Here is a 26227-nt window from a genome sequence, read left to right as displayed (position 1 = left end):
ATATTGATTCTTAATTTATCATCTACACCTACGGAAACAGGGTCCTTAATGTCTATTAAGCCACTCAATACAAATTGCAACATGTATTCAGTTTTTCTTGTATGTACGCATTGCTGAATTATTTTCTTGTAGTTTACGGTTATTACAAGCATAAGAAAACAGTTTTTCGTTGTGACGTTTCAGGAGAACACACGCTTCCTTCATCAGACATTTATTTTCATTTTGACTAAAGATACAGTTATAACAATGGTTAGCAATTTTTTTAAACAAAAAAGAATCAGTTATACAATGGATGTTGTCAATGTTGTAATATAGCAACCTAACTATGAAAAGAAGCAGTCTGTTTTATTTTCATTTCAGAAAAGAAAAATTTGGTCACATTATTTTTTTATTTCAAATTATGAATCCCAAATATCATCAGGTAATTTAAAGTTTTCACAAAGTCTCTTGATGTTTTCTGTTACATTAAATTTTAAAGATGGTGGCTTACTCCATTTGTGAAAAAGAAAACTCCATACTGGATCTATGTTACCATTTTCATTATTTAATTCATTCCAGTGTTCTTCTGCAATGAACGAAGCTTCCCAGACATTCAACTGTGTTTCCCATCAATCTTTTTAAAACCCTTCTCTTTTTAATCAAATGCTTCTCTTCGATGATGTGAGCTGACAAACCTGTTCTTGGGTTTAGATTCATAATGTCCAAATCGTGTTCGTGCCATCTTATTGCCATTTTCCTTGCTGTTTGTCCTACATAATCCTTTGAACATGAACAACTTATATTATATATTCCTGTGGTTTCCACATCTGGTAGAGTGTCTCATTTCGAATTCATTAAATGTACATTCCAAACTTCTTGGGTGATCTAAAAACAATTTTGAAATTAAATCTTCTAAAATTTTTTGCAATTTTATGTGAGAATCCCTTGTGGAATGAAATGCACACAAATTTATTTTCAACAGATTCTTCATCTTTGTCTGTATTTCTCTTTTCCTTTAGTTTTCATCTTTGTCTGTATTTCTCTTTTCCTTTAGTTCTCCTGAAACGTCACAACGAAACCTGTTTTCTTATGCTTGTAATAACCGTAAACTACAAGAAAATAATGTAATCAGTTATTGATAATGAACAACATTGCCGCATAGGTGTAACTTGGCATGGAAAAGGGGGGCACTTGTGGTTTATGAAAATTTACAAGTTAATTGTACTTTTGATAACCTTGTGGAACCAGGAGAGCAGTTTAACGAGTAATTTTTATGATTTTGCAAATGTAACAGTTATTGATCAAATAGTCCTGGATGGTATTTTCATAGGCTTGAAAACTTTTCGATTCTGAACCAAAAAGCTCTAAGTTCGATTCTGCTGAAATGCAGACCCAGTTAGGATTCAAAGTCATCTCTGGCATACTGTACCCATCACATATAATCCAAGACATGAAGATGAAGAAGAAGAAAATTCCACCTTGCTGCAGAAAGAGGATTTTCAGCTGTACGTCAACCAATGGCAAAGAATGACAGAGAATGGATAAAAACCTTTTTGCAAGCCAATGTACAGCTTTGGCTGAGGCCTACTTGGAGAATTGTAGTCATGGACACTTCTGGGTCATAATGATGGGATAGTTTCAATCCAGAACTGTCCGTGACTGTACTTACTATACATCACCTCCACACCTGTATTCTTTTAGAAAACCCAATCTTGCTTACCTGGATATCGTTGAGGGCATGTCCCACTTTTTGGATATTGAAGTGAAGGCCAGCCAGGGTAGTCACGGGCTCATCGGTGTACTTCGTGCGAGCAAGGACCGACTGCACCTTGTCCAGCAGCTGGAGGTAGTCCTTCCAGATTTCGGTGTCCTGCTCCAGCTGAGCTCTCCGGCTGCGAGCCGTGTTCATGGTGTTCTTCAGGAGCTGCGTGAGTTGCTGCTGCTCTCTGCTCAGCTCTTCTTGCTCTGCAGACGAAAGCGACGGCCAGATCTTGTCCCCAGCCTGCTGGATTTTCTGCAGGAGCTCTCGGATTGAAGGTTCGCTGCTGAAGAATATCTGGAATTAAGCAAGCACAGCATTAAAAAATTGGTTACCCTAAGATCTGTGCATCTTAACATGTGTGAGTGTACATAAAAGTTGCTTTCCATAAATCCACTGAACAATATTTTGGAGGAATATCTATCTCTTCGACAGCAATGACTTGCAAGATGAAGTTTTTATTGAACTGCTACCACATTAAGTATAAAAAAATATATCATAACTGCCTTTGTAAGTGGAAACAGCAATTAATTTTCTGCTGGCCTTCATGGTGGGGTATTCTACGCAACCTGCTGCAAAGCCAGAGGTTTCATGTTTGAACCTTGGTTAAGGCATGCATGCATGTGTATCATCATGATTTCATCACTTCATTATTCATCCTCATTGTTGTGATTAACACAAGAGGTAGAAAAGTGATATAATCTAACAAAAATAGAAAGAAAGAAAGACCTGGAGAATTTTGTGGAAGGTGGAGTCAAATTGCTGAAGAAAACATTTTTAATTCAATTGCGAACAACCGATTCAATCTTATTCAAGAAAATGAAGTGCCAAAGAGGGGAGGGGATTCTGGCCCAAAAACCTGCCTTGTTGCACCTCTCATTACCATTAGATAAATCATTTACTTTCCACTCTAGGAGTCTCCAAATTTTCTACAAGATGTCGAATTGGACACTATATAATATCTAAATAGTGTTAACTATTAGGCTGTTGAGACACCTTAACAAAATTACAAATCTACGAATCTACAATCTATGAATAATAATCACGGTAGACTTCTTATGTCGGCATATTGTGATCTATCATGCATGACTTAACACCAATATACTTACCATAGTGACTACGGTGGATAGTTAACAGATAGGGAGGGGACAATGTGGCAGAGTACTCGTAGCACCAATCTTATTGTCTGGAGAGAAGAAATAGCCTCTCTTTTAACTTTCAGGTAAGGGTTTTAGTTGAGAGGAGTTTTTCTTGCCTACTTTGAAGGGTGCAAAATGGTCATACAGTGGACACACACAAAAATCTTAATGGAGAGAGAGCGAAATCATTCATCCAGTCATTCCTCCATGGTATGCAAAAAGGGGGTGGGGGAATCTGCATCAAAGATACTAAAGATAAGATAATACATTTCCCTCACCTTGTGTTCTTCCAGGTCACTGATGATGTTTTCAAAGTCCACGCCATCTTTGGCACCTTTCAGTTTCTTCTCTGCCTCCTCTATCCACTTGTAGAGCTTGTCCTTGAGGGCCTGGTAGTCCGTCCTGTAGGTCTTGTTGTTCTCCAGATACTTGCCCCTCTCCTCCAGCTCCTGGGGCAGGGTGCTCAGCAGGAGGTTGGCAACACTGAGCTGTTCCACCAGGGAGCTTGGCATGCCCTCTTCGTGCCTCACGGACTCCTGCACGGTCCTCACTCTGTTCAGATGGGCGTTCACGTTTGAAGCTAATTCCTACAAAAACATGTCAAAGGGATATTCAGAATATGTCACACGAACAAAAACATTAACTTATTTATGAACAAGCAAGTGCAGTATTGAATCTTATAGCAAAGAAATATAAAACTTACGGATTTAAGCAATTCACTGTGAAAATAGTAGGAATCGACAAATTTAAATCTTTTTGTCGATACCATGGAATTTTGTATTAATTATAGGTTCCTTGTAGACATATTGATCAGTAATATTTTTCACTAATTTTAGTGGTGAAGCGATACGCAAGCATGACCATATTTTGCACTGAAAATTTCTCAGTAGGTGCAAGTTTACACCATAGATAACCAGCATCAGACTCACTACAAAAGGGAAAGAAAAGTGGATGCTCCCCTGTCAACATCATCAATAAGAAGCAGGAAGGTACATTTAAAGTACCTTTAATTTAGTATACAATGGTTATGGTTGAGTGAGATCTTGCAAGAACATGATAATTTTTCAATAATGCTCTTGAGCTATCAACCACTGGAAGGTTTTCCAAGCTTTTTAGAGCTAACGTCACTCCCATATTCAGGGTAGAAGCCTGGTGTATATGTGTCTGGAGATGGAGGGTTCCCAGTGAAGATGGTGGACCAATCAGGAGCCATGTCTAATGTATCCACACTGCTGTTTCACTATATCTAGCTAGGCAAGGTCCAATTGTAGCCCTTGGTCACAATTGAGATTCTCTTTTCCACAAATGGCTATTGCTTCTTTGATAATACAATCCCAGTAGTTTGATGATTTAGCGATAATTTCTATGTTGCTGAAGTCTATTCAATGAGGGCCATCTAACTAACACTCTAGCCTTCTTAAACCCGAAGGTTTATGGCTGCAGCAACACAAGCCTTCCATCGGTATCTATCCTGACAAGATCAATCCAATCTTTTCCATCCTTAGTGATTTCCTTTAGGTCCATCTCAACATTATCCCTCCATCTTCGTCTTGGCCTTCCTACAGGTCTCTTACCATCAGGTCTCGCAACAAGAATCCTGTAAACTTTTCCTTCCTCTCCCATTCGTCAGTGAGGGCCATCTTCAAATATGTATAAACTGGGTTCATGCTCAGCAGTGCACTTCTATCCTGAAGATGAGGGTAGCGATATCTCTCGAAAGCTTGGAAACTGCTCCAGAACTCATCTTGTCAATAGCTTGAGAGAATCTATTCATCACATGTCACCACGAAAACTTCAAGACAGAATAATTTTTAAATCCTGAGACCATAATTACTGATAAAATTTAAAAATATAAGCCATCAGAATTGTGTGAACACTGTTTTACTTTTGAAGCATACTGAGAAGGTTAAAACACGAACCTTATGTCTGTCCAGTTCGGTCTCCACGCTCGCTGCACTGCGATCCAGTAGAGGCCGTGACCTAACTTCTGCCTCGTGCTGGTGGAGCCAGTCAAGGGCTGCCTCCAACTCAGCAGCCAGCTTCCGATGCTCTGCTGCCGTCATCTCATGCTCCTCCCGCTTCTTCTCCACCGCTCTTCGCAGAGCCTGGATCTGCTGCTTCAGAGACTGCAGCTGCTCTGTGATGGTGTTCCTGTCGGATGCTGAGCCCTCGGCTGCGATCTGCTGCCCTTTGTCTGATGCTGATGCCAGCATCGCCTCACACTCTTGGATCTTCAAAATTGCCTGGATTTAACAAAGAAAAAGAAACATTAGCTGCTCTGTCATGTACCTTACAATTGAACCATCCCAAATGGCAGCAGTACTCTTTCCATTAAGAAAACACCTTGGGTTCCTTACGATGCTGCCAACATAGAAAAGAAGATTTTTTAAATTTTTTTTTTCCTTTTAGGACTTTTGTTTCTGATTTAAATGCATGTCTGTGTTGTCGTTTTATTTTTATTATATCTAATTAATATATAATATAAGTAATAGATAAGAATTGTTGCTGTAAAGTAGGTCAAAATTTTCAAAACATGCCACTGACGTTCAAGTTGGAATTTGATCCCAGGAACTTTAGTGGAAAAAACGAAAGTCTTGTACTTGGCCACCGAGAGGAATGTTCTCTGATGTACAATTGACTGATTGATTTGCTGTATTTTACTTCGCTTTTTGTGCCACTTTTGGCTAATTTGCGAAGATGGGATGAGTGATGATATGATGAAATTGATGAATGGTCACTCACAAACATCCATGCCCAGGCCGGGATTCGAACCTGGGACCCCTGGTATTGTAGCACGATGTGCTAACCACTCTGCCATGGGGGCGTTTCCAAGTAAGTTCCCTCAACCATTTTGGTGTTATGAGCAGGAGTTACAGTATTACTGGGCAAAAATCAGACAGGATAAAAGAAACCTATGCCTTCATAGATGTAACTCACCTATTTCTGGCACTCTTCATGCATAGTTTGCTGAATGTTGCCTCATTGTAATAATGTACCCTGTTGTGAGTCATAATAATTCAGAAGTGCTTGGAAATTATCGAACTTCAATGTGTGATTAGGGTATTCTTTGAAAACAAAATCTATGTCATTTCAGAATTTTCATAAAATCAGGTAACATTATCTCTCATATGAATTCTGTATGACATTTTTCAACAATAATATTTCAACAGTCTTGCAAAAAAAAATTAAAAATATATATATATATACCGAGACAAGAGAGACTTGAGGAAACAGGTTTAACGATTTAGAAAATAGTAAAGTAAAGCAAAAGTAAAGTGCTCCCCTGTGCTTTGCACCATGCCATGGAAACATATAGGGAGTGTGGAGTTAGGGCCCCACACTTTCTTCATCACAGCGGAAGGTGGGAGTGATGTGATCAGCACCATGCCCCTGGCTGTCTTTACCCCCCAGAGTTTCCTCCAGGTACTCACTTTGTACGATGCTGGGTGGGCACCGGAGCCTCTTGAACAGCTGGAAAAATCCCGGTTCTCCCCCGCCAGGATCGAACCTGGGTCTCTCACATGGTAGTCAGACACCCTAACGACTGAGCTACCGACAATTTAGAATTAATTTTAAGAACAGACACTGCTAAAAGTTCAAGCAAAGTATGTATGCATATCAAAGAATTATGGTAATATTACAATTTTCAAAAATTCAAACGTAGTTGTTTATTTCAATGAACATGCTGGTAATGCCTTGTAGAATTTATAGCTCTGTACTTACGTCATCATATTTCTTTATCTTCTCCTGGACAGTTTGACCAGACTTCTCAATGTCCTTCACTATTTCCGTGTACTTGGTGATGAAGGTCATGATCTCTGTTATGAGGGCAATGAACTGTTCCCGCAGGAGAAGCAGTTGGCGCAATCGTGCAATCTGGCTTTCGATCTGCTGAATCATATCATCTTGCTGTTGGAGGATTCCCTGTAGCTCTCCTACATTCCCGAGCTGAAGGTCGCCAAGCTTCCCTTTATATGCCTTCAGGTCTCCTAGGATTTTCTGGAAATAACAGAAGGTAGGTGTTAGCATCACTTATGCTGAGGGCACTTCATGGCCAGGCTACTAAAGGAGCCACCCCAATGGTAAAAAAAAAATAGGTCAATTATTCAACAATTTCTACATAATGCATTGTTCTTCTTGCCATGCCTGACTTTCTTACTGTCTGACAGTGGAAGATGAGGTTAGATAAAGAGAACAAATATCCCACAATTGGAAAAGTAGGTAGAATCAACAATGTGTGTTTCAGACCAGTATTTCATTTGTACGCATACAGTTGTTTTGTTAATTATCACTCACTTTGTTGTGTTTATGATGACTTTTAAAACTCTTAACTACCCTCTTTACATATTTTTCTGTCAATTTACAGAAACTTCAATGTAGTTTCAGCAATTTTACTCATCCAATCCATCCCTATGTTGGCACTGCACTCATCCAGTCAACACATGTGCACTTGTGTTGATGGTCACAACTATGGCAGATAGACTAAATATATTATTTATTATCACTAACCAAAACCTTATTTATTACTGTCATTTCCAACAGAGTGGTATCTTTGTGTGAGAAGATTTGTAGTAAACATGAAAACAGAATACCCTTCATGATTATGAGCACTCCAGCACATGCTATGATTTATCCATCGTTTTTCAACACCCCTGCAAATCTTCTGTGTAAACTATGCCTAAAATTTTCCATAAATGCCTAATTTATGACCATTTGGTGCCTTGAATACAGGATAATAAGACTCTGCGAAAATGTTTTGCAGCATTTTTACAGACTCCGAAAAACACCCAGACTATGGAAACTATTAGCTGGTATTGATTAAATTCCAATCTTTACTTTCATATTGATACCATTGATATCAGCTGATTCCAATACATCAATACCAGCTCAGCACTTGCTTCAAGTGTTGTCCAAGAGCTATGGGTCAGAAATTCATACAACAAGCTTTCGTTTTCACCTGTGGACTACAACAGTCAACAAAATGTGACCCTAAAGACTATTTACTGCTGTTAAACCTCTGATTTTCAAACCACCTACCTCATAGGACGAGAGCATTCCCTGCACATCCTCTATCTTGCTGCCGACAGGTCTGTTCAGCTCCTTGATATCTTTCTGGATTTCCGTCATGAAGTTGACGCTCTCCTCGATCTTGGCAGCCGCCACCTTGAATTGCTTCATTGTCTCCTTGAGGCCGTCCAGCCGGTCCCTGATCATGCCTGAGATGCGGTAGTGCTTGTCCTTGATGGCACTCAGCTCCTCCGACAGGGTCAACTTGTCTGCCTCACTCACCGTGGGGAGGATGGCCTTCCCCTGCTGCATTACCTTCTCGATCTGCTCCGTCAAGGAGCCAGCTTCCTGGTTCAGCTTGTCATACTGAAAAAAAAAAAAAAAAACGAGAGGGAAAGTCATCAACAGATATTACTAATATTTAAAAATGGAATAGATTAATAGATATTGTATCGGTATTGGCTGATATAAGCATATTACCAATAATTTTACTGATAAAATATATCTATAAATAGCCTGTAAAATTGCACAAAATTCTGCTATGTTGTAATTATTTTTATGAATATAAATATGTAATTTGTATGCTCTGGTTTTGAAAAGGCTTAGATTTAGGGTACATGAATTAAACTTTCACATGAAATCATCATTTACAAAAATTTTACCCAGTTTTCTTTTTGGGATAATTATCATGAATTGATAAAAATGTATTACACTGGGTATCCATTGAACATACATTTTGTCATGTTGATTACTTCTGAAGAAACAGAACAATGCTTGTATAAGCACTAAGATTGGAAAAGCAGAAAAGAAAGAAAGATAAAAAATAGAAAAAAGAGAGTGGGGGGATGAAAAGAAATTCTGTATCAGCTTACAAAAATGCCAGGGCCATGCTATTTTTAAGTTTTATATGTATATTGAAACATACAGTTCTTTTCATATTAAAATTCACATTCATAAAATAATAATTCTGTTACTTGTGATTTAGTCAACAACTGAAAAATAACATATTTTGTTTGTTAAAAAAACCTGTTAATTTTTAAATTGCAGGGCCACATTGCAGAATTTCTTTGTAGAAGTCTTAGTTAATAAATAATCACCACCACCCACCTTCGCCAGCTGCTCGTCCAGCAGGCTCATATTGGGAGCTCTGATTTCTGCGGACATGGCCACCTCCGCCTGATTGAGCCAGTGGTGGCAGCGATCGACCTCAGACTCAAACTCCCTTCTTCCCTGCAGGAGGTCGTTCAGGGATCCAACTTTACCTTGGACCTGGTTCATCAGAGTGTCGTACTTGTTGGCCACGTCTGGAAGAAGACATAATTCATTAGTTAACTGGTCCAAGTCCATTCTCTGGTATCCAGAATTCAATCTCCATGGCAACTCATTTAATACAATATACAGGGTGAGGCAAAAGTCCCGTAACATAGATGAATGGCCACCACAGGCACAAGACCTAAAAACCCTGTATTTTTACTTCTGGGGACACATAAAAGCAATGCATTTGCCAAGGAAATAAAGAGACTGGGTCACGTCAAAGAAAGGATCACAGGGGCTATCTCCCGAATCACCACCACCACACTAGCAGACATCTTGATGCAATTGCGAGTGTATAATTGAAGCATGTATTCAGACATATGGTGTGCATACTGAACACATACTGTGACTGTAACATTACAAATTGATCATAATCTTAATCACTGAATTTACAATTAATACAAAGTAATATGTAGGAAAATGAATGTAATCAAAAACTGAGTATTGGTGCATAAGATGGACTCAGGCCTATTTTTAAAGGAAAAAAGTGTATCTTATTTGCTGTCAAATACCGTATTTGTTAGTATGCATGTATTTGTTTTCTTATGCCATCTGACTACAATCAAAATCACTGTCACAGCAAAAACTGAATGATTAAAGCAAAATGCACACATTTCCTTGTGTTACCACACTGTATATATTTGCGTGAACTTTTTTGTAATAAGGATTCCATTTGTGATCAAACTATTCACTATTGTGCTTCCCCTCTTGTTTTTATTCACATATAAAATACTCAATCAATAAAATACTCAGCATGCAACTAACCTTCCAGGTGTGCTTGCAGTCTCTTCTTGTCGATGTCACTGCAGTCCTTGAGCAAGCTGTTCCCTTGCCTCTGTACATCACTAAAGCTCTCCTCGCCAAAATCTTTCACTTCCGTTTCAAAGCTCTGCAAAAGCAACAACATTAATACGTTATTATCTTATCATGATGAAATGATGATACAGGAAGATGAATAAAAACAGAAGAAAAGATTTTGGATGTATCAGCACTGCATCACATTTTCTTTTTGTGGTAAGAGGAGTACGTAAATGTGTGTAAAGGTCTCATGACTAACATTAATAGTGCTAGATTGTACAGCACTTGTGGTATCACATTTTTGTGGTAAGAGGAGTTCATACATGTGTGTAAAAGTCTCCTGACTAAAAATAAAAGTGCTAGATTGTAAAGACACCAGGGGCGGCGCCAGAAATTTTCGACCGGGTGGGCAGAAGCTCCTTATTGATAAATTAGAGTGGGCAGTATAAATGTAAGACCATACATACATAGCATTCCCTGACATTCGCTGCGAGAGACGGCGGCAAGCGGCCCGGCATCAGCGCTTGTCTTTCCCGGTGAACGGGGTCCGTGACAGTCGCTAGAATCGGCTATTAAAATTACAGTTTTCATATTTTGTACTAACCTTGACTACAGAAGGTGTTGAATATGATGTCCCTCTGCTGCAACACATTCCTGGCATCTCCGAAGGAAATTGTCATTTGCACGTGCAAGTTCGTCTACTGTAATTATCCCGATTTCTTGTACAATACTGTCTTTTAACTCACAGATGGTGTGCGGATTGTCTTTGTATACTTTATTTTTTAGATTTCCCCATTTTTCTCTCCACTTTTATTCAGAACTGACCCTGTTACTCTAAACTTTTTTACGAGGTTTAATATAGTGGTCCTATGTGGAACGGGAACACCAGGAAATTTCGTTGCAAAACGTCGTCGCACTTCTCCACAATCCCTCTTTCCGAAGTAACACTCGACAAGATAAATCCTTTGTTGAAATGTAAACTTTTGTGCTGCCATATTAAGCCACAATCTTCAACACACGGACACGACACAACACAACTTCCGAGGGAGGATTATACTGGCGTCAGTCTGCAACGTCAACAGAAGGGGAAAGAGAGCGAAGGTAGGGAGAGCGAAAAAACAGACTGTAGCGAGCGACTGTCGCGGACCCCGTTCACCGGGAAAGACAAGCGCTGACGCCCGGCCGCTTGCCGCCGAGTCTCGTAGCGAATGTCAGGGAATGCTCTAGTATAATATACTATATATATATATATATATATATATATATATATATATATATATATATATATATATATATATACGTATATAACACATATAACATACACAGTATATTATATGTATATGTAAGACTTCCCCCTCTCTCTTACACTCCCGATTTTCCTCTTACTTCTTTTCCCTTTCCTTTTCTTGTTTTCCTCTTTATTCTTTTCTAATCTATTCTCACATCTTGTTCCATTTTCTTCGCTTTGTCTCTGATGGACACAATTATTTCAAGGAAGTGTTTACCCACACACAGCCATACCCCAGCCATACATTCTAATCACATTCTTTCATGCATGTTAATACAGTGAAATAAATGTGAATTAGGGTTTAAGCTTGTGTTGCAAATACAAGGCACATACTTGATTTTGTATTAGGTGACAATGATAGAAAGTGTGATGGTAGACAATCTTGAAGTTTCTCGTAATTTAAATGCATGTTCCTGAGTATAGTATTTTCATCGTATGAGTTTTTGACTGAAAGAGTTTTCTTACTCCTTGGGGGTCACTTTTCTTAGCTTACAAGGTTTGTACAACTGACAAATCTATCTGAATGTTTGTAGTAGCGGCGATTGGGTGCCAACATTTGACGGGCAAGGATAATATACTTTTTCTTGGTAGAAAAGGCTTAGCATAGACAGGCCATAGTGCTGGGGCAAAAAGTGGCAAAATGTGGCGGGGGAACTACATCCCCCAATTCCCGCTCCTCCTAATCGCCACCACTGAATGTTTGGAACGCCTTATTAGGAATGATTTAAAGCACACACGGAAAACAAATTCTTTGTTCATTGTCCATGGAAGTATTCCTAGGCTAATGAAAGGCTATTTTGACAAAATATCACACATAAGTAATAAACAAGTAAGATTGAAAAATCTGTTCAGAATTTAAGAGATTATTAGCTAAGTTGCTATTCGTTTTCTGAACTGGCATGTTACTAATGCGGGAGAAGCAATATACGAATGGTTACATAAACATATTTTTTGATTTAGGACACAAGGAATTCATCGAAGTTGATCACCGTGCCAGTAATAAATCATCTATTTTTCATAGATGACTTGGGTTATATGGTGTGACAATTTCGAACACACTAGAATGTCAACCTCTACCCTGTGCAGCATAACCTGAAAACTTTCTTCTTTCAGGGCAACGAGTCCTTGGCGCTTGGAACCAATGTCAAAGTAATAATTTATGAGGGTTTGTACTCGTATTTTGAGTGTCAGCATGTGTTTGTTTTCGCCCTTTCGTTAGTTTCATCTAATCACCATAGGACCTTATCGTCGTCATTATCAAAATTAGCAGAAAAATGACTTAAAATTAAACAAATCATACACAACTTACTCTTCCAAAAATGAAGTTTCATTAGTTCATACCTCTTAGAAAGTTGAGGTGGTAGTTTCAATTGCACAGCGTTTCATTACTGGATCAAGGCAGCTAATTTCGTGAACAATGACGTTGTTTTCCGAAAGTCTCAAATATTTGTATCAGGCAATCACCCTCTTAAAATGGACGCATCTTCTGTTGTGATAAAATGCCACGTTTGGTGCGAGTTCTTTCTGTATATTTTCCCCAATGGCATAATGCTGTCGCATTATAATGAAGACGTCCCGTGTTCGACCCCCCCCCCCCCCGCCACCCCCTCTGGTGGGAGCACAAAGCACACGGGTTCGGACTACACGTTAAACTATAGGTATAATCCCAATTAGCCTATCTGAGCATACAAGTGGGCTTAAAAACAAACTAACAAAATCGTCTTCTGGATACTTCGTGACAATGTTTTTCTTTACTTCAGCTGCATCTACAGATTCTGTTGACATTTTCGGCTGATTCATGTGGCAAAATTTATGTGTGGGACGAGAATGTCTAAATAGGATAAGCCACTCTGTAGCTTTTCCCATACATAACTGGTTTACTAAAATTTATTCACTTCAGTATTGTAGTGATTATTGTGATTCCTTCTTATTAGTAGAATGAATATAAAGTTGATATTTCGCATACCATATTGATATTTCAAGATAACAGGTATATAAAAATTGTAATGAAATAAAAAGGGGACACTTCTGGAATTTCAATGCAGAGCTAATTAAAACTATATTATACTCTCTAGCATACTTAAACGAGAAGGTTTATGGTAGCAGCAACACAAGCCTTCCATCTGTCCTTATTCGGGGCAAGATCAATCCAATCTTTCTCATCATTGCCGATTTCTTTTAGGTTCATCTCAACGATATCCTTCCATTCTCGTCTTGGCCTTCCTACAGGTCTCTTGCCATCAGGTTTCCCAACAAGAATCCTGTAAACTATCCTTTCCACTGCCATTCGTGTCACATGGCCTGCCCATCCAAGTCTTCTTGATAAAATTATTCTAATAATAATTAAAAAGTCGAAATAATGTATTGTGTTGTTCAACCTAAATTCTGATCTAATCTTGATCATACCCTGCATAATTTTGAGCCCCCTAAGCCTACTAACTCCTTTTAATCACAGTTTTTGTTTCAATAGCTCTAGTAATTACTTTCACTTTCTAATGACAAAATTGGCTTTTTATGGGATGATAATATCTGAACATTTCATACATGTTATGAACACCAAAATACACTTATTTTTCGAATCATTCATATAGCTATCTCCAAGTATATGTACTTATTGAATTTCATTGGGTGGGCAATCGGGTGGGCACAGGAATTTTTGGTTGGGCGCTTGCCCACCCGTGCCCACCCCTGTCGCCGTCCCTGAAAGACACCTGCACATGATACAACAAACAGTACATTAGAAGATAAGAGGCAGGAAAATATGTCTCTGCAGACAGTGTGAAAAGATTTGTTTTTCTGAAAGATATGAAAACATTGTTTAAGAACTAAGGCTGAGCGAATACCACTTTGAACCGATACAGGTTCCCATGGATAATGATACATGAAAATTGAAACAATTCAAAGTGGTTGAAAATGTTTATAAATTTTAATACAAAAAATTTCCACTGCAATTATATTATAGCAATCTTCTGAGTTTTGCTTTAAAATATTCATAATTTCACAATATATTCAATTGTGTTAATGGGTAGTTCAATTTCAATGAATACATTAGGCAAAATTAAGGTGCATAGTGATAAGTGATAGCTACATTATTTTTAGCTAACCATATTCCAACACTCCTTTTTCATTAAAGCTTTGGCCCCTCCTGAAAGCATTTGTATTTTGTTATTTACTGTCACTTTTGGATAATTGCGATGATGAAGAGCAGTAATAATATGAAATTGATGAAGGGCAACTAACAAAGAACACCCATGCCCATGCTGGGATGTGAACCCTGGACCCCTGGTGTCGTAGTATGCTGTGTTAACTACTCTGCCACAGATGTTGGTTATATTATAAAATAATCAGTATAATGGTTATAAATAGAGCCCGGATTTATAAGTGAAATGCAAATTCTTTTCCAGACTTCTAAGAAGAAAGGTTATACTTCGTATTACATACCTTGATGAGCTATTTAACTAAAGTTGAAAGTGCTTATAAATGCTTATTTCTGCAGGAAACGGTTATGCTTGCTTATTTTATGATTTTGGTTTAAAATAGCATATTTTACCCAAATCTGCCATATTTCAATCCTATTTCAATCACATGATGGCATCGGGACGATGAGGTCAATGCTTCTAAATAGCCGCACGGGAGAAACCGCATCCAAGAAAAGATACAGTACATCCATAATCATTTTTCCAAATTACCTGATATTATAACACAGTTGAAAGCTCGAAATAATGCATTGCAACATTCACTTTCTCTGATTGATGAACTTTCAGTAACGTTGTCTTCAGAAACTCAGTCTTGCTAAAATTGTGTCCGACAAGATCAGTCAGTTATTACTGAAAAATCCCGGTTACAAAACACTGTGTCATATTTATAAAAAGATTTCTGGTGAAGAAATTGAAGAGGAATTCACCAAAGAAGAACTGTGGTGTTATTCACATGCGCCTGTGATGTCATGCGATGTGGAAAGAACATTTTCACTGTAGAAACCATTCTTCACTGACAGACACAGGAGCTTCACACAATAAAATCTCAGGATGACCTTCCTTACATACTGCAACAGCTTTGAATAAGGTAATAATAGATCTAATAAACAAATATTTTTTTCAGATTTTCTGTTTATTTTACTGTTTGATTGTCCTTATAAATCCGGGCTCTAGTTATAAATATGTTTTTTTAAAGAACCACAACAAATGCTAGAGAGAAATTAAGTAAGATGTATGTACAGAGAGAACTACGTAATGTAGTCCTAGGGCAGCCTTGTATGTATTGCAGCTTTTGAACATTGTTAGCTGAATCCCATTGATCACTTTTAATCTGATTATTACATTCTAACAATACCAAACCTTAAAAGATGATGACAAACGCTAACCTTGCGGTGCACCACCTCCTTCTCGATGGTGGCTGCTTTCAGAGGAAGCCAACCGCCTGGCTTCACCTCTCCACTCTTGATCTTCAGCCAATTATTCACTTTCTCCAGATCGGCTTCAAACTTCTTCCTCACTTCGATGGCTCCACCGAGTTTGTTCACTTCTTCCTTCAAGTGGCCCACCAGGGAACTGTGCTCGGACGCCAGCGACCGCAAGGCTCCCTCCAGCAGCTGGTGCTCGTGGTTCTCCAACTCCATCTGCATGTTGCTCACTCGCTTCTCCAGGGTCTCCAGAAGAACTTGCTTTCCTTCCACCTCTTTCAGCAGAGCCTAGCGAAGAGAGTTCACTGCATTAACATATAACTCAACTGATTTCCACAAATAACAAAGAAATATAAGGTAAAATTACATGAATGCAGATCATAACTCCTAGCATTCCCTTAAAACTCTATGAGGAGGTAGTAAGTAATGTGACGTTTTTTCCTGCGCGATTTGTAATAAAGAAGTATTACGTCATATTTCGCGTAGAAAAGACCTCACAGTCCTCCTTCGTAGTACGCCTTGCGTCTCGCTTGTTTGTTGGTTGCGCCAGTCGCCGCTAGGTGTCTCCACCTATCTTTGCCCAGTGCTGCATTTACGAACGTGTGAGCTGAACCAGTTCCGATCTGGCCGACCTTCACGTAACAGCCAGTCTTTCCTCGCAGGAAAGGAGCGAGAGAGATAGGAGCATGACGTGCGATTAGTGTGGAACGGTGTCTCGCGGGACGAGACTTGCATTTTGGATTCTAATTGCACTCAATAGTTTTGGACTATCTCTCCGTACTTCGTACTACCAATCAAAGTGACTCGTTCTCACAATTTCGCATTTGAAGTTAAGTAGCGGAAGGACTACATTTTTGAGAGGAATTTAATTTGCGTGTACCGAGTCCAGTTTGACGTGAAAACAGACTGTTCGGCGTATTCTACAAGATACACGTTGTCACTACTTCTATGGAGCTGTCTACGGAACCGTGATTGAGGGAAAAGCGGAGTTTCGTCATGCCAATGTGAAGGAAGAGACGACCGGACGAGAAGGAAGCCAAATCCCATTCGATGCTCAGATGGCAGAGTTTGATTAGACAGATGGAACAGTTTTGAATGGACTATTGAGGTATGTACTGTGTCAAATCCCTCTTTTGCGACATATCAAATAAAGTGAAGTGCGTCGGGTTCAAATACTTTGAATCTACAGTTCGAATAATTGAAAGAAAGAGAACGTAAGCGTCGAATTATTGGAAGTATGCAAATGGAATTAATCACGTAATTGTTTGGGCAAGCGCGTCGATGTCACTGTTCCTCGTGTACAAAAAAAGTAAAGGAGAATTTCTAACTTCTTAATATTAATTAAGCAAGGCGTACATTTGGGCAATTTATTATTGCGTCTCAGGAGGGGTGATAGAATACAATGAGAGATAACGTTTGTTTGTTACAAAAAAAAATGTTAAAATAAAGGAAGAAGGGAGCATCAAAAGTAAAAGGGGGATAAATTGTTACTAGAAGGAAAAGGAGTTTTTTACTATAACTTGTTGTTGAGAATTTAACTGGTTAAAGATATTTGATATTACATGGTTCCGCGGTTGAGTTGAATTTATTCTTGCTTGTTGTCGTAACTGTAACGACCTAATGTATAAAACCTGTGGAGTAAATCGAGGGGAGAAGTAATTGTTGGATCTATTTTTGATATAATCTTGTGAGGTTTAAAAGACGGGCCTCTCGTTAATAATTGTTTGATGTATATGTTTTCACGTTGGGACGTTAATCAGTCTTCGCTGCGAGATTAACGCAATAAATGTTGACTTAAGGTCTCCACGAACTTTATTTCCTGTTTTCATTTTGTTTTTTCTGTTCTTGGAACCTTGCTTGCTAACAAAGAATGAAAGATATACCAACGTTAAATGAAAAGACGAATTGATTGGTTAATATTGCATGCATTTTTTTGGGTGTTCTGTGTACACTCCCGTACATGAACATACACGGACCTAAATTGAATGGTCGGTATAGTGTGAAATTTTCCACGATACTCTGTGAATATATTGCATACCTTTTGTCTTCCTTAGCTTTTTTGGGAGGGTCCCGTATCTTCGGACGCGTGTCACCCCTTTTTTCCCATTGGTTCTCAATAGAGACTGAGGCGGCAGCGATAAACACTTGCCATTAACCTCAACATTTTTGCGACTTTTGTAACTGGTTTGTTGTTATTCGTTTCAACGAACGTACGTTAATTGATCCCGGACCTTTAGCACGTTTCCTTAAATAACTTTCACTATACTTCTTACGTACGCAACAACTACGTTACAGTAACTATATACAAAATATGAAACAAAAATTAGTTAACGATGTAAAAAATTAACTTCGTGTGGCTCATACTTCATTGTTATACATTTTGAATCTAAACTACCTGTGATTACACGGACTCTTACAGCGAGACATTTAAAATGTATTACCTGAGTGAAATATTTTTTATGCATTGGGTAAAAAATATCAACTGCAGAAATTAAAATGGAAGAAATACATACAATACTGTCTTGATTCTAAAATAATGCAATACTACCTCAAACATAAATTTTAATGTAGCTTGTCCTTCAACTAGTGAAAAAATAAATGGTATAAAAAATAATCCACTTTTCATGTTATTTATAATTTTATTCACAATATTTAGATTAGGGATGGGACGATATGAAATTTTGCCCGATACTGATAAAGTACCGATATAAAATTTACCGATACCGATAACCGATATTCTACCGATCTGATATAAAATTAGAAATGGTCCTGGAAGAACCTGAAAGGTTCATTGACCTTAAAATTATGTGTGTTTCAAAGTGACTGCAGTGCAAGAGAAATTGCATATTTAGACATTTACTTTTTAAAAAAGTAGGTCATGGAGATTATCCATAAAAATTACAACAAAAATGGCAGAATTTTGCACTAAACTATCAGATATTTACTCTATATATCGGATCGGTAAAATAATCGGTAATTTTACTGATAAACTGATATGCCTATATCGGCCGATACCGATAGAGTACCGATTAATCGGTCCCATCCCTAATTTACATTTAAACTCTGTTAGCAATCATTGTCCCTTCGAAAATTTGCCAGAATTGTTGTAAAGAATAGATTGAATAACAATATGTGCTACAAGCATAAGAAATACATTTATGCTTGATAATTTTTCCTAGTTTTTTGGTCACTTTTGTCAAATGCAATCATTAACACAAAATTGATCAAGGGACATCTTGGGCTGGGACTCAAACCCAGAAAAAAATAAAATAAGATAATAAAATAATATTAATAAAATAAAATTATGTATTGAGTACTTGAACATGCTCAGGCTAACTAATAATGTTGGCAGGAACTAAAAGTTGCTTAAGTTATTCACCTGAAAAAAAAAAAACTATGCATAAAAGTAAAGCGCTACTTCCGAACATTGCTTACCTTCAAGAACTGCAACCTCTCTTCGGCCACCCTGCTCTCAAATCCCAGCGGAGACTGATTCACCAGGATGTCCCTTTTCTCCTTCACCCAAGCCCTGGCCTGTTCGATCTCTCTCTGGGCACTGTCGAAGCCCTTCTTGGTCATCTCCAGGACCTGCACTTTGCGTTGGATCCTCTTCTGGATGTCGCTGTACCTCCTCTCGACAGACTTCATCTGCTCCTCGATCTGTTGGGAGTCGAGATTGCTCACTTCCTGGATGACGGCGGCAGACTTTTCCTTGGCATCTTCCAGCCTGTACTTGTTGTCGTCGAACTCCGCAGAGATTTCAAAGATGGTGGACAGCTTCTGGGTGCAATCCAACCCGCTGCCCTTTTCAAGGACTTCCATTTTCTTCACGAGCTGATCGAAGAAGTTGTGAATGTCCTGAATGCTTGTTCTGTAGTCTTCAATGATCTTCTGGCCTGCCTGCTTCCTGGCTATAACTTGGGTAAGCTGGAAATAGAAAGGAAAGTTAGAAAAGTAGCAAAAGTGAAGATTCTAACTATTCAACAACAATTGATTCTTTAAGTGTCCTATCAAAAATTACTTTTCTGAAGACATTTCTTATTCAAAGACATAACTGAACCAATTACTATCAAGATATTTATGATATAATATCATTAATAATAAAAAATACATCTATTATGTTGTAACAAGCATACATACTGTAACTTGGGAATGTGTGAAGCAAGCCTGCACACAATGGCAGAGAAGGGGAGAAAGCGATTATGATTGATTTTGGTTTATCTTACTTTGCTTTTCTGCTACTTTTGGCTAGTCATGAAGATGAAAATGAGTGATGATATGATGAAATTGATGAAGGGACATACATTTTTCCCTTCTCGCTTCCCCCTCACACATTCATTGGTCGAGCCCTCTCGAGTCCTACATGCACAGACTTGTTTTCATTCACTAGACATTCCCAGGAGAGTGTGTGGCACTGTTTCAACAATTGTCACCACTTTTGTCAAACTACTGATATTTGATATTCAACCATGATTTGTTTGTTTGTTTGAGTTGATGTTTTAAGTCCACTTTGTGCACAGTAAGGCTAATTGGGACTGGACCTACAGTTTAAAGTGGAATCCGAACCACTATGTGCCTCCACTGGGTATCGATCCCGGGACCCCTTGATTACAAGGTGACGACGCTACCACTGCGCCATCGGGGAGGCCCTGATATTCAACCATGAATTTAGCAATTTTACTGAATAATAAATGAACCAATATGAAAATTTTACTGATACTAAGGTACCAATACAAACATTCTAATTTTGATATTGATATGGGCAACTAATATTGAATCAATTGAAAGTAAAATTACAAATATTCCACGAAGAACATAAATGATTTCATCCTTAAGGTATGTATTCAGGTGACCACAAAAGTTTTGGCTGAGTAAAATATATTGCTTATTTAAACATTTACCTTAAAGAACCAGGGCGCATGAACAATCTCATTGTAATCATTGAAAAATAATGGAATGGTAGAATTTTGCAGACTTTTTAGAGAAATATCAGATCAGTAAATGATCGGCACTTTTATGATGAACAAACACACTGATATGTACATTAGCTGATACCAATAGAGTACAGATTAACCTTTCCTGTTCTTATAAAAATTCAGTATTTGGCCTGACAAAAGAGTAACAAACAGAGAAGCAGTAAGCAAATTTGGACAATGTTGAAATATTCCAACTACAAAATTTCCCGAAGTTGGCAGACTTTTGATTTATGCTTTCATTTAAACAACTCAGTATCTCACAACTTCTTATGTTTTTGATCAACTTACATCATTTTCCAAATTTCCAAGCTGTTTCTCGAGTTCTGCGTTGGATTCTCCGTCTGGGCTCTGTTGGAGGTTTCTGTGACGATCGCCGATGGTTTGCAGCAGATCCTGCATCTGCCCAAGCTCCTGTCTAGAAGCCTCTGGCCTCAACTTAGACGGCCGAGACTTCCAGTCGGTCAAGATTGCCCTCTGCTCCCCGATCCACTTCTGAAGGGCTGCTTTCTGCCTCGAAGACTCCTCCAGCTCATTCACAGATGTTGTTAAAGTTGACAGACGATTTTGTACCTAAAGTACGGTCAATTAAGTATTAGATGTTACAAAGCAAATATTTTCATTCTTTAAATTATCTATCTTGACAAGTCATTTCCCGATTGACAAATATTTATTGTTGCTATTTCTTTTAAATCCCTTTAACTTGGCATGTAATTTCTGTGCTTACTCAATATTTTGTCCTATTTCTAATGATATCAGCGAAGAGTGACTTACTTGTATGTATATATCTTGTAAAACTCATTGCGGCAGGGATTATGGTGCATCTTTTGATTATGTTTTTTTGGTGGTGTTGAGCAAAAGTGAAATGGGATGAATTATGATTTATCGTTACAAAAAGTTGTTAATCTGAATTGAGAGATGTTAAAATTTCACACACACACAATCCGAATTACATACATAATTATTTTGCTTGGCAAGAAGTGAAATATACTTCTTTATCCTCATAAAAAATTGAATTTGATTCTTAACAACGAATGAAGAAGTACTACCCATATCCTGAGTGACATCTAGTAAATGGAGTGAGTCCTCATGTGTTATTTGTGTTTTATTTGAAATAATGTTCTTTTCTTAAGAAAAGAACGTGTCAATGTGCTGATCAGAAACATGAGTTACATGAATTTTACATTCATATTCTGAAGAACATTGTTCATAAGTGTAACATATATGATTTGTATAGCAATTCTAAGTTTAGGAACTGGCAACAGTGACATTGAAGTGAAATTGAGAACATTCATAATAGCCACTATGGCACTGTAGAAGTATAATGATGTCTCCAATAAATATTAAGGGATAGTTATCCTTTAAAAGAACACACAAGTTATTGAAAAGTGAATTAGAATAAATGCACAGAAAAAGTATTCTCAAATTTATTATATATGCTTACATATTATTTTAATATTCACAACAAATTACATCAATTTATGCTAAAGAGTCATTATGAAATATATGCATGATGTTGATTTTTTAAAAATATGGTTTTTTTTCAACACAAGTAATAATAAATTTATTTAAGCATTTACCGTTATAATTATTGTTTACCTTTTCACAAAGTGTGTTCACTTTCCTCACATATATGTTATCTTCCTCCAAAACTTGGACCAAATTTTCATCTACGCTACTGGCTGGCAATACATGCTCCTGATAATATGCAAACACACAATATAATTGGATTCCATGCATCATGCAAAAATACAGTGAAGCTAAACCAAGCATCACAAATAATACAAATGAAAATAAAGAGAAATAAAATACATTTACAAAGTTATGCACAAGAATACTTTTAAAATAATATTTCTACATCTACAGTAAATCACACAATCACAACAACAAAACAAAACAAAATTATATGTATGTTATGCAAGCTGAGTAATCGAAATTACAGACTATTTCTATATGTACACACATACAAACACACATGCAAAATGACAAAAGCTAAAAACTACACTAACAAGTCTAATGTGGGTGAAAAACGTTGACTTCATCTAATATTCCATCCACTGAATCCATCCCAGTTACCACTGATTGAGCTACAAACGTAGCTGCCACCCTGATGGCATAGTGGTAACATCATCGCCTCATAATCAAGGGGTCCCAGGTTCGGTACCCAGTGGAGGCACATAATGGTTCAATTACTGCACAGATAGGCAGGCTAATTGGGACTGAACCTACAGTTTAAAGTGGGATCTGAACCACTAATATGCTTCCACCACGTACTGAACCTGGGAACACTTGGTACATAGTGGATCAGATCACACCTTAAACTGTAGAATGATTGATGATATGATGAAATTCCTTAAGGAAAACTCATAAAGAACACGCATGACCAAGCCAGGATTAGAACCCAGGACCATTGCCATTGTAGCATGCTGTGCTAACCACTCTGCCATGGAGGTTGGCTTTTTAGAGTTTCGGTCTAACTTCCTGTTATACACAGATAGGCCAATAAGGATTAGACTTATAGTTCAAACTGAGACACTGTGTTCCTAAGCAAGAAATCGACCAAAGGATCCATAACTTCTCCAAAAAGTGGAAATTGTTTTGATGCCAGTTCAATAATGCAGTTATTCACAACAATAATGGCATGAAATGATGTGAAGATTCTCTTGGGCTACCAACCAGGTGAGTTGTGGAAAGGATTCCAAGATTTCGAAAGCTAACATCACTCTCATCTTCAGGGTAGAAATGAAGATGAGAGTGACTTTAGTTCTCAAAAGCTTAGAATCCTTTCCACAAATCACTGGGTCGATAGCCTGAGAGAATCGTTTCACCTTTCATCACCAGGAAAGCTTCGAGACTTACTTCATCAGCATGGAATGCTGGGAAATCAGGCAGAGTCAGAATTCTCTACTAACACTTTCATAAAGGTAAAGGTAAAGTGTTCCCCTGTGCATAGCACCGCGCCATGAAGGCGTATAGGGGGTGTGGGGGTAACGCCCCACACTTTCTTGATCCAGTCGTGAGTGGGGTTGATGTGATCAGCATCACGCCCCTGACCGCCTTTACCCCCAAGGGTTTCCCCCAGGTACCCATGTTATTCAACGCTGGGTGGGCGCCGGGGCCACTTCCACCGTTAGAAAAGTTCCCGGATTTGAACCGGCCGGGGATTCGAACCCGGGACCTTTAGTATGGTAGTCAGACGCGTTACCGACTGAGCCACCGCAGCCACCACTAACACTCTCATGGGTGTCAGAAATAATATGCGATTGAAAACAATCTCACTTACTCAAACGGTGTTCCCACCCCACCCCCTTTCCACACACACATACACGTACCTTCTTGTAGATGTGGAGCAGCGGAATCTAGAAATGGAGTCACTTGCAGATAAGAAACAAACATTCGCTTACCTGATCGATGAGATCTTCCAGGCGGCCACGAACAGCTAGCTCCCTGTCGGGAATCGGGGCAGGCATTGTGTCCTGAGGGCTGCTTGGCCTGGAGATGCAGGCAGCGGCTGCCTCACAGGCTTGCACGGCAACTGCCAGGCGAGACTTCTCTCCCTGGAGTTTGTTGTGGATGCACTGAAAGCAGGACAAAGAAGCATCTTGTAGGCAAAACGGAGGATCAGGAAGTGTATCTGACACTGCAACATGGAAACCTTGATATCAATTGTTGCAGTTTTTTTTCATACTCAATTCATGAGCTGAATTCTACAGATGCATGTTTGTGTATTTCACTGTGAATGAATGTGTCAAACAGTGCTATAAAGATTTGTTGTTCAACTGGCTCAGGTAAAATTACATTATTTTAGCACTTTAAAACTTTTAGTAAAGGATATATGTAAGTGAAGGCACTCTCTTGACTTCTCGAGAGAGTGAGAGAGAGATAGAGAGAAAAATACACAGAGGGAAACAAATACCTATACAGAGTGGGGCAGAAACAATTAAATTATTTAAATTTGGCACCATATCCACACCTTTGTAGGTGGCATGGTGAAACACACATTCCTGGGTATAGCAGCTTAAAGGCTTCAGTTGTCATGCAGCCTTGAACGGAAGAGCATCAAGCGTTTGCTGTGGAATGTTCCTTAGAAAGAATGACACCGCTACTGTAACGCAGCATGTTTTTCGAAGACATTTTGACAATTCAAGGAACGGAAAGGTTCTGACACCCGACATGCTTAACAATACCAAATTGGGTTACACAATTCAGAACTACTGCATCCATTGGCAGCAAGAGGCCTTCTGGTCGCCCTCAAGCTGTACGAACACCAGAATATGAGTACTGAGTGAGTGGCAGAAGCATTTCAGCATAGTCCTCAGCGTTTCTTCAGCAAACGCTCGATGCTCTTCCGACCAATGCTGCATAACGACTGAAGGCTTTAAACAACTCTACTCAGGGATGTGGCTTTCACCATGCCAACTACACAGATGTCGTTGTGGTGCCACATTTAAATCGTCTAATTGTTTCTGCCCACCCTGTACCTAGGTATATGGAGAGGGGGAGAGATAGAGATAATTTTGCCCCTTTTCTTTATCTATCTCTCTCTATTTCTATCCCTCCTTCTCCTGTCTCTTCTTTCCTTATCACTCCATATCTCATTAACTTTTCTTTCTTCTGAAACAGACAGCGACAGAGACAGAAAGAGACAGACAGAGAGAAGTGAATAGAGAATAATTTTACCAATATGTGTATATTGGCTGATACCGATAGAGTACATACAGATAATGAAACAGTAAAAATACTGGAAAATCGATATGCCTGTATCAGCAGATACTGATAACAGAATTGAATATCTCTCCCATCATAGTGCTGACACATCAGAGTTCATGAAAAGGATTCATTATGGTTAGCCAATCACAAGACAGGATTGAAAATAAATCAAATTGCAGAATAGCAAGGACTAAAAAGCAAAGCTGGAAACATTTTCAGCTGAGCACCAGGTTAGAACATCCCTGTGTTGTCATATTATATTTTAATCAAGTAAGGATATTTACTTTGAAACAATTTTACAAGGGTTGGATAAAAAGTAATGGTAACACTGGTATAATTAGTACTTGACTGTATTGGCAGAGGAGCACGTGTTACATTCCTTCAAAGTAATCGCCCCTCATCTCTACGACCTTCTGTCACACGTATGGAAGGCGTCGTACACCGTCAGCGCGTCCATCTCTGTCGATGTCCAGCAGTGACCACCCTATATATATGATGGCTTCGCGCATGTTGTAGTGCTTCCCGCCCAGTGGTTCCTTCATTTTGACAAAACGGTCGTAATCACACGGTCTCATACCGGTGAATACGGCGGATGTTCCAGTACCTCCCACTACCAGTTATGCAGGAGCGCCGTCACATTGTTCGCAGTGTGACACCTTGCATTGCCAAGCAGGATGATGGGACACCATGCCGTCGCTTCCTTCTTAATGCGAGACGAAGGTGGTGTTGAAAGAAGGTGCAGAAGTAGGCTGCGTTGACCGTCTGCCTGATAGACGTTGTTCTTCTTGCCTAAACATATTGTTAGGGCGCTTGCACTCTCGTCCTCTGCTTCAGAGCACTTCTGTTTTTGACTGAATA

The 26227-nt window shown here is 38.7% G+C and overlaps 1 protein-coding gene across 13 annotated transcripts in view; it reads right to left on the bottom strand.

Moving 5' to 3' along the window:
* Msp300 (Muscle-specific protein 300 kDa) overlaps positions 1-26227 on the bottom strand; it is a 609326-nt gene that overhangs the window by 202212 nt on the left and 380887 nt on the right. For 11 of the 13 annotated variants that reach the window (XM_083137559.1, XM_083137560.1, XM_083137562.1 and 8 more), the window contains 12 exons: positions 24064-24237; positions 22259-22360; positions 20951-21232; positions 19122-19613; positions 15648-15974; positions 9964-10087; positions 8992-9188; positions 7915-8250; positions 6601-6876; positions 4797-5120; positions 3156-3464; positions 1700-2035 (listed from right to left, as the gene is read on the bottom strand). In XM_083137559.1, coding sequence (XP_082993685.1) covers positions 1700-2035; positions 3156-3464; positions 4797-5120; positions 6601-6876; positions 7915-8250; positions 8992-9188; positions 9964-10087; positions 15648-15974; positions 19122-19613; positions 20951-21232; positions 22259-22360; positions 24064-24237 — 3279 coding nt within the window. The remainder of the gene's footprint in view (positions 1-1699; positions 2036-3155; positions 3465-4796; positions 5121-6600; positions 6877-7914; positions 8251-8991; positions 9189-9963; positions 10088-15647; positions 15975-19121; positions 19614-20950; positions 21233-22258; positions 22361-24063; positions 24238-26227) is intronic. The other 2 variants (XM_083137549.1, XM_083137557.1) reach the window with 2 other exon arrangements.

Source organism: Lepisma saccharinum, chromosome 16 (genome assembly GCF_977018435.1).
Source record: "Lepisma saccharinum chromosome 16, izLepSacc3.1, whole genome shotgun sequence".
NCBI lineage: Eukaryota > Metazoa > Arthropoda > Insecta > Zygentoma > Lepismatidae > Lepisma > Lepisma saccharinum.
Note: the sequence above shows the minus strand (reverse complement) of the source record. Positions and strands in the feature narration are given on the sequence as shown.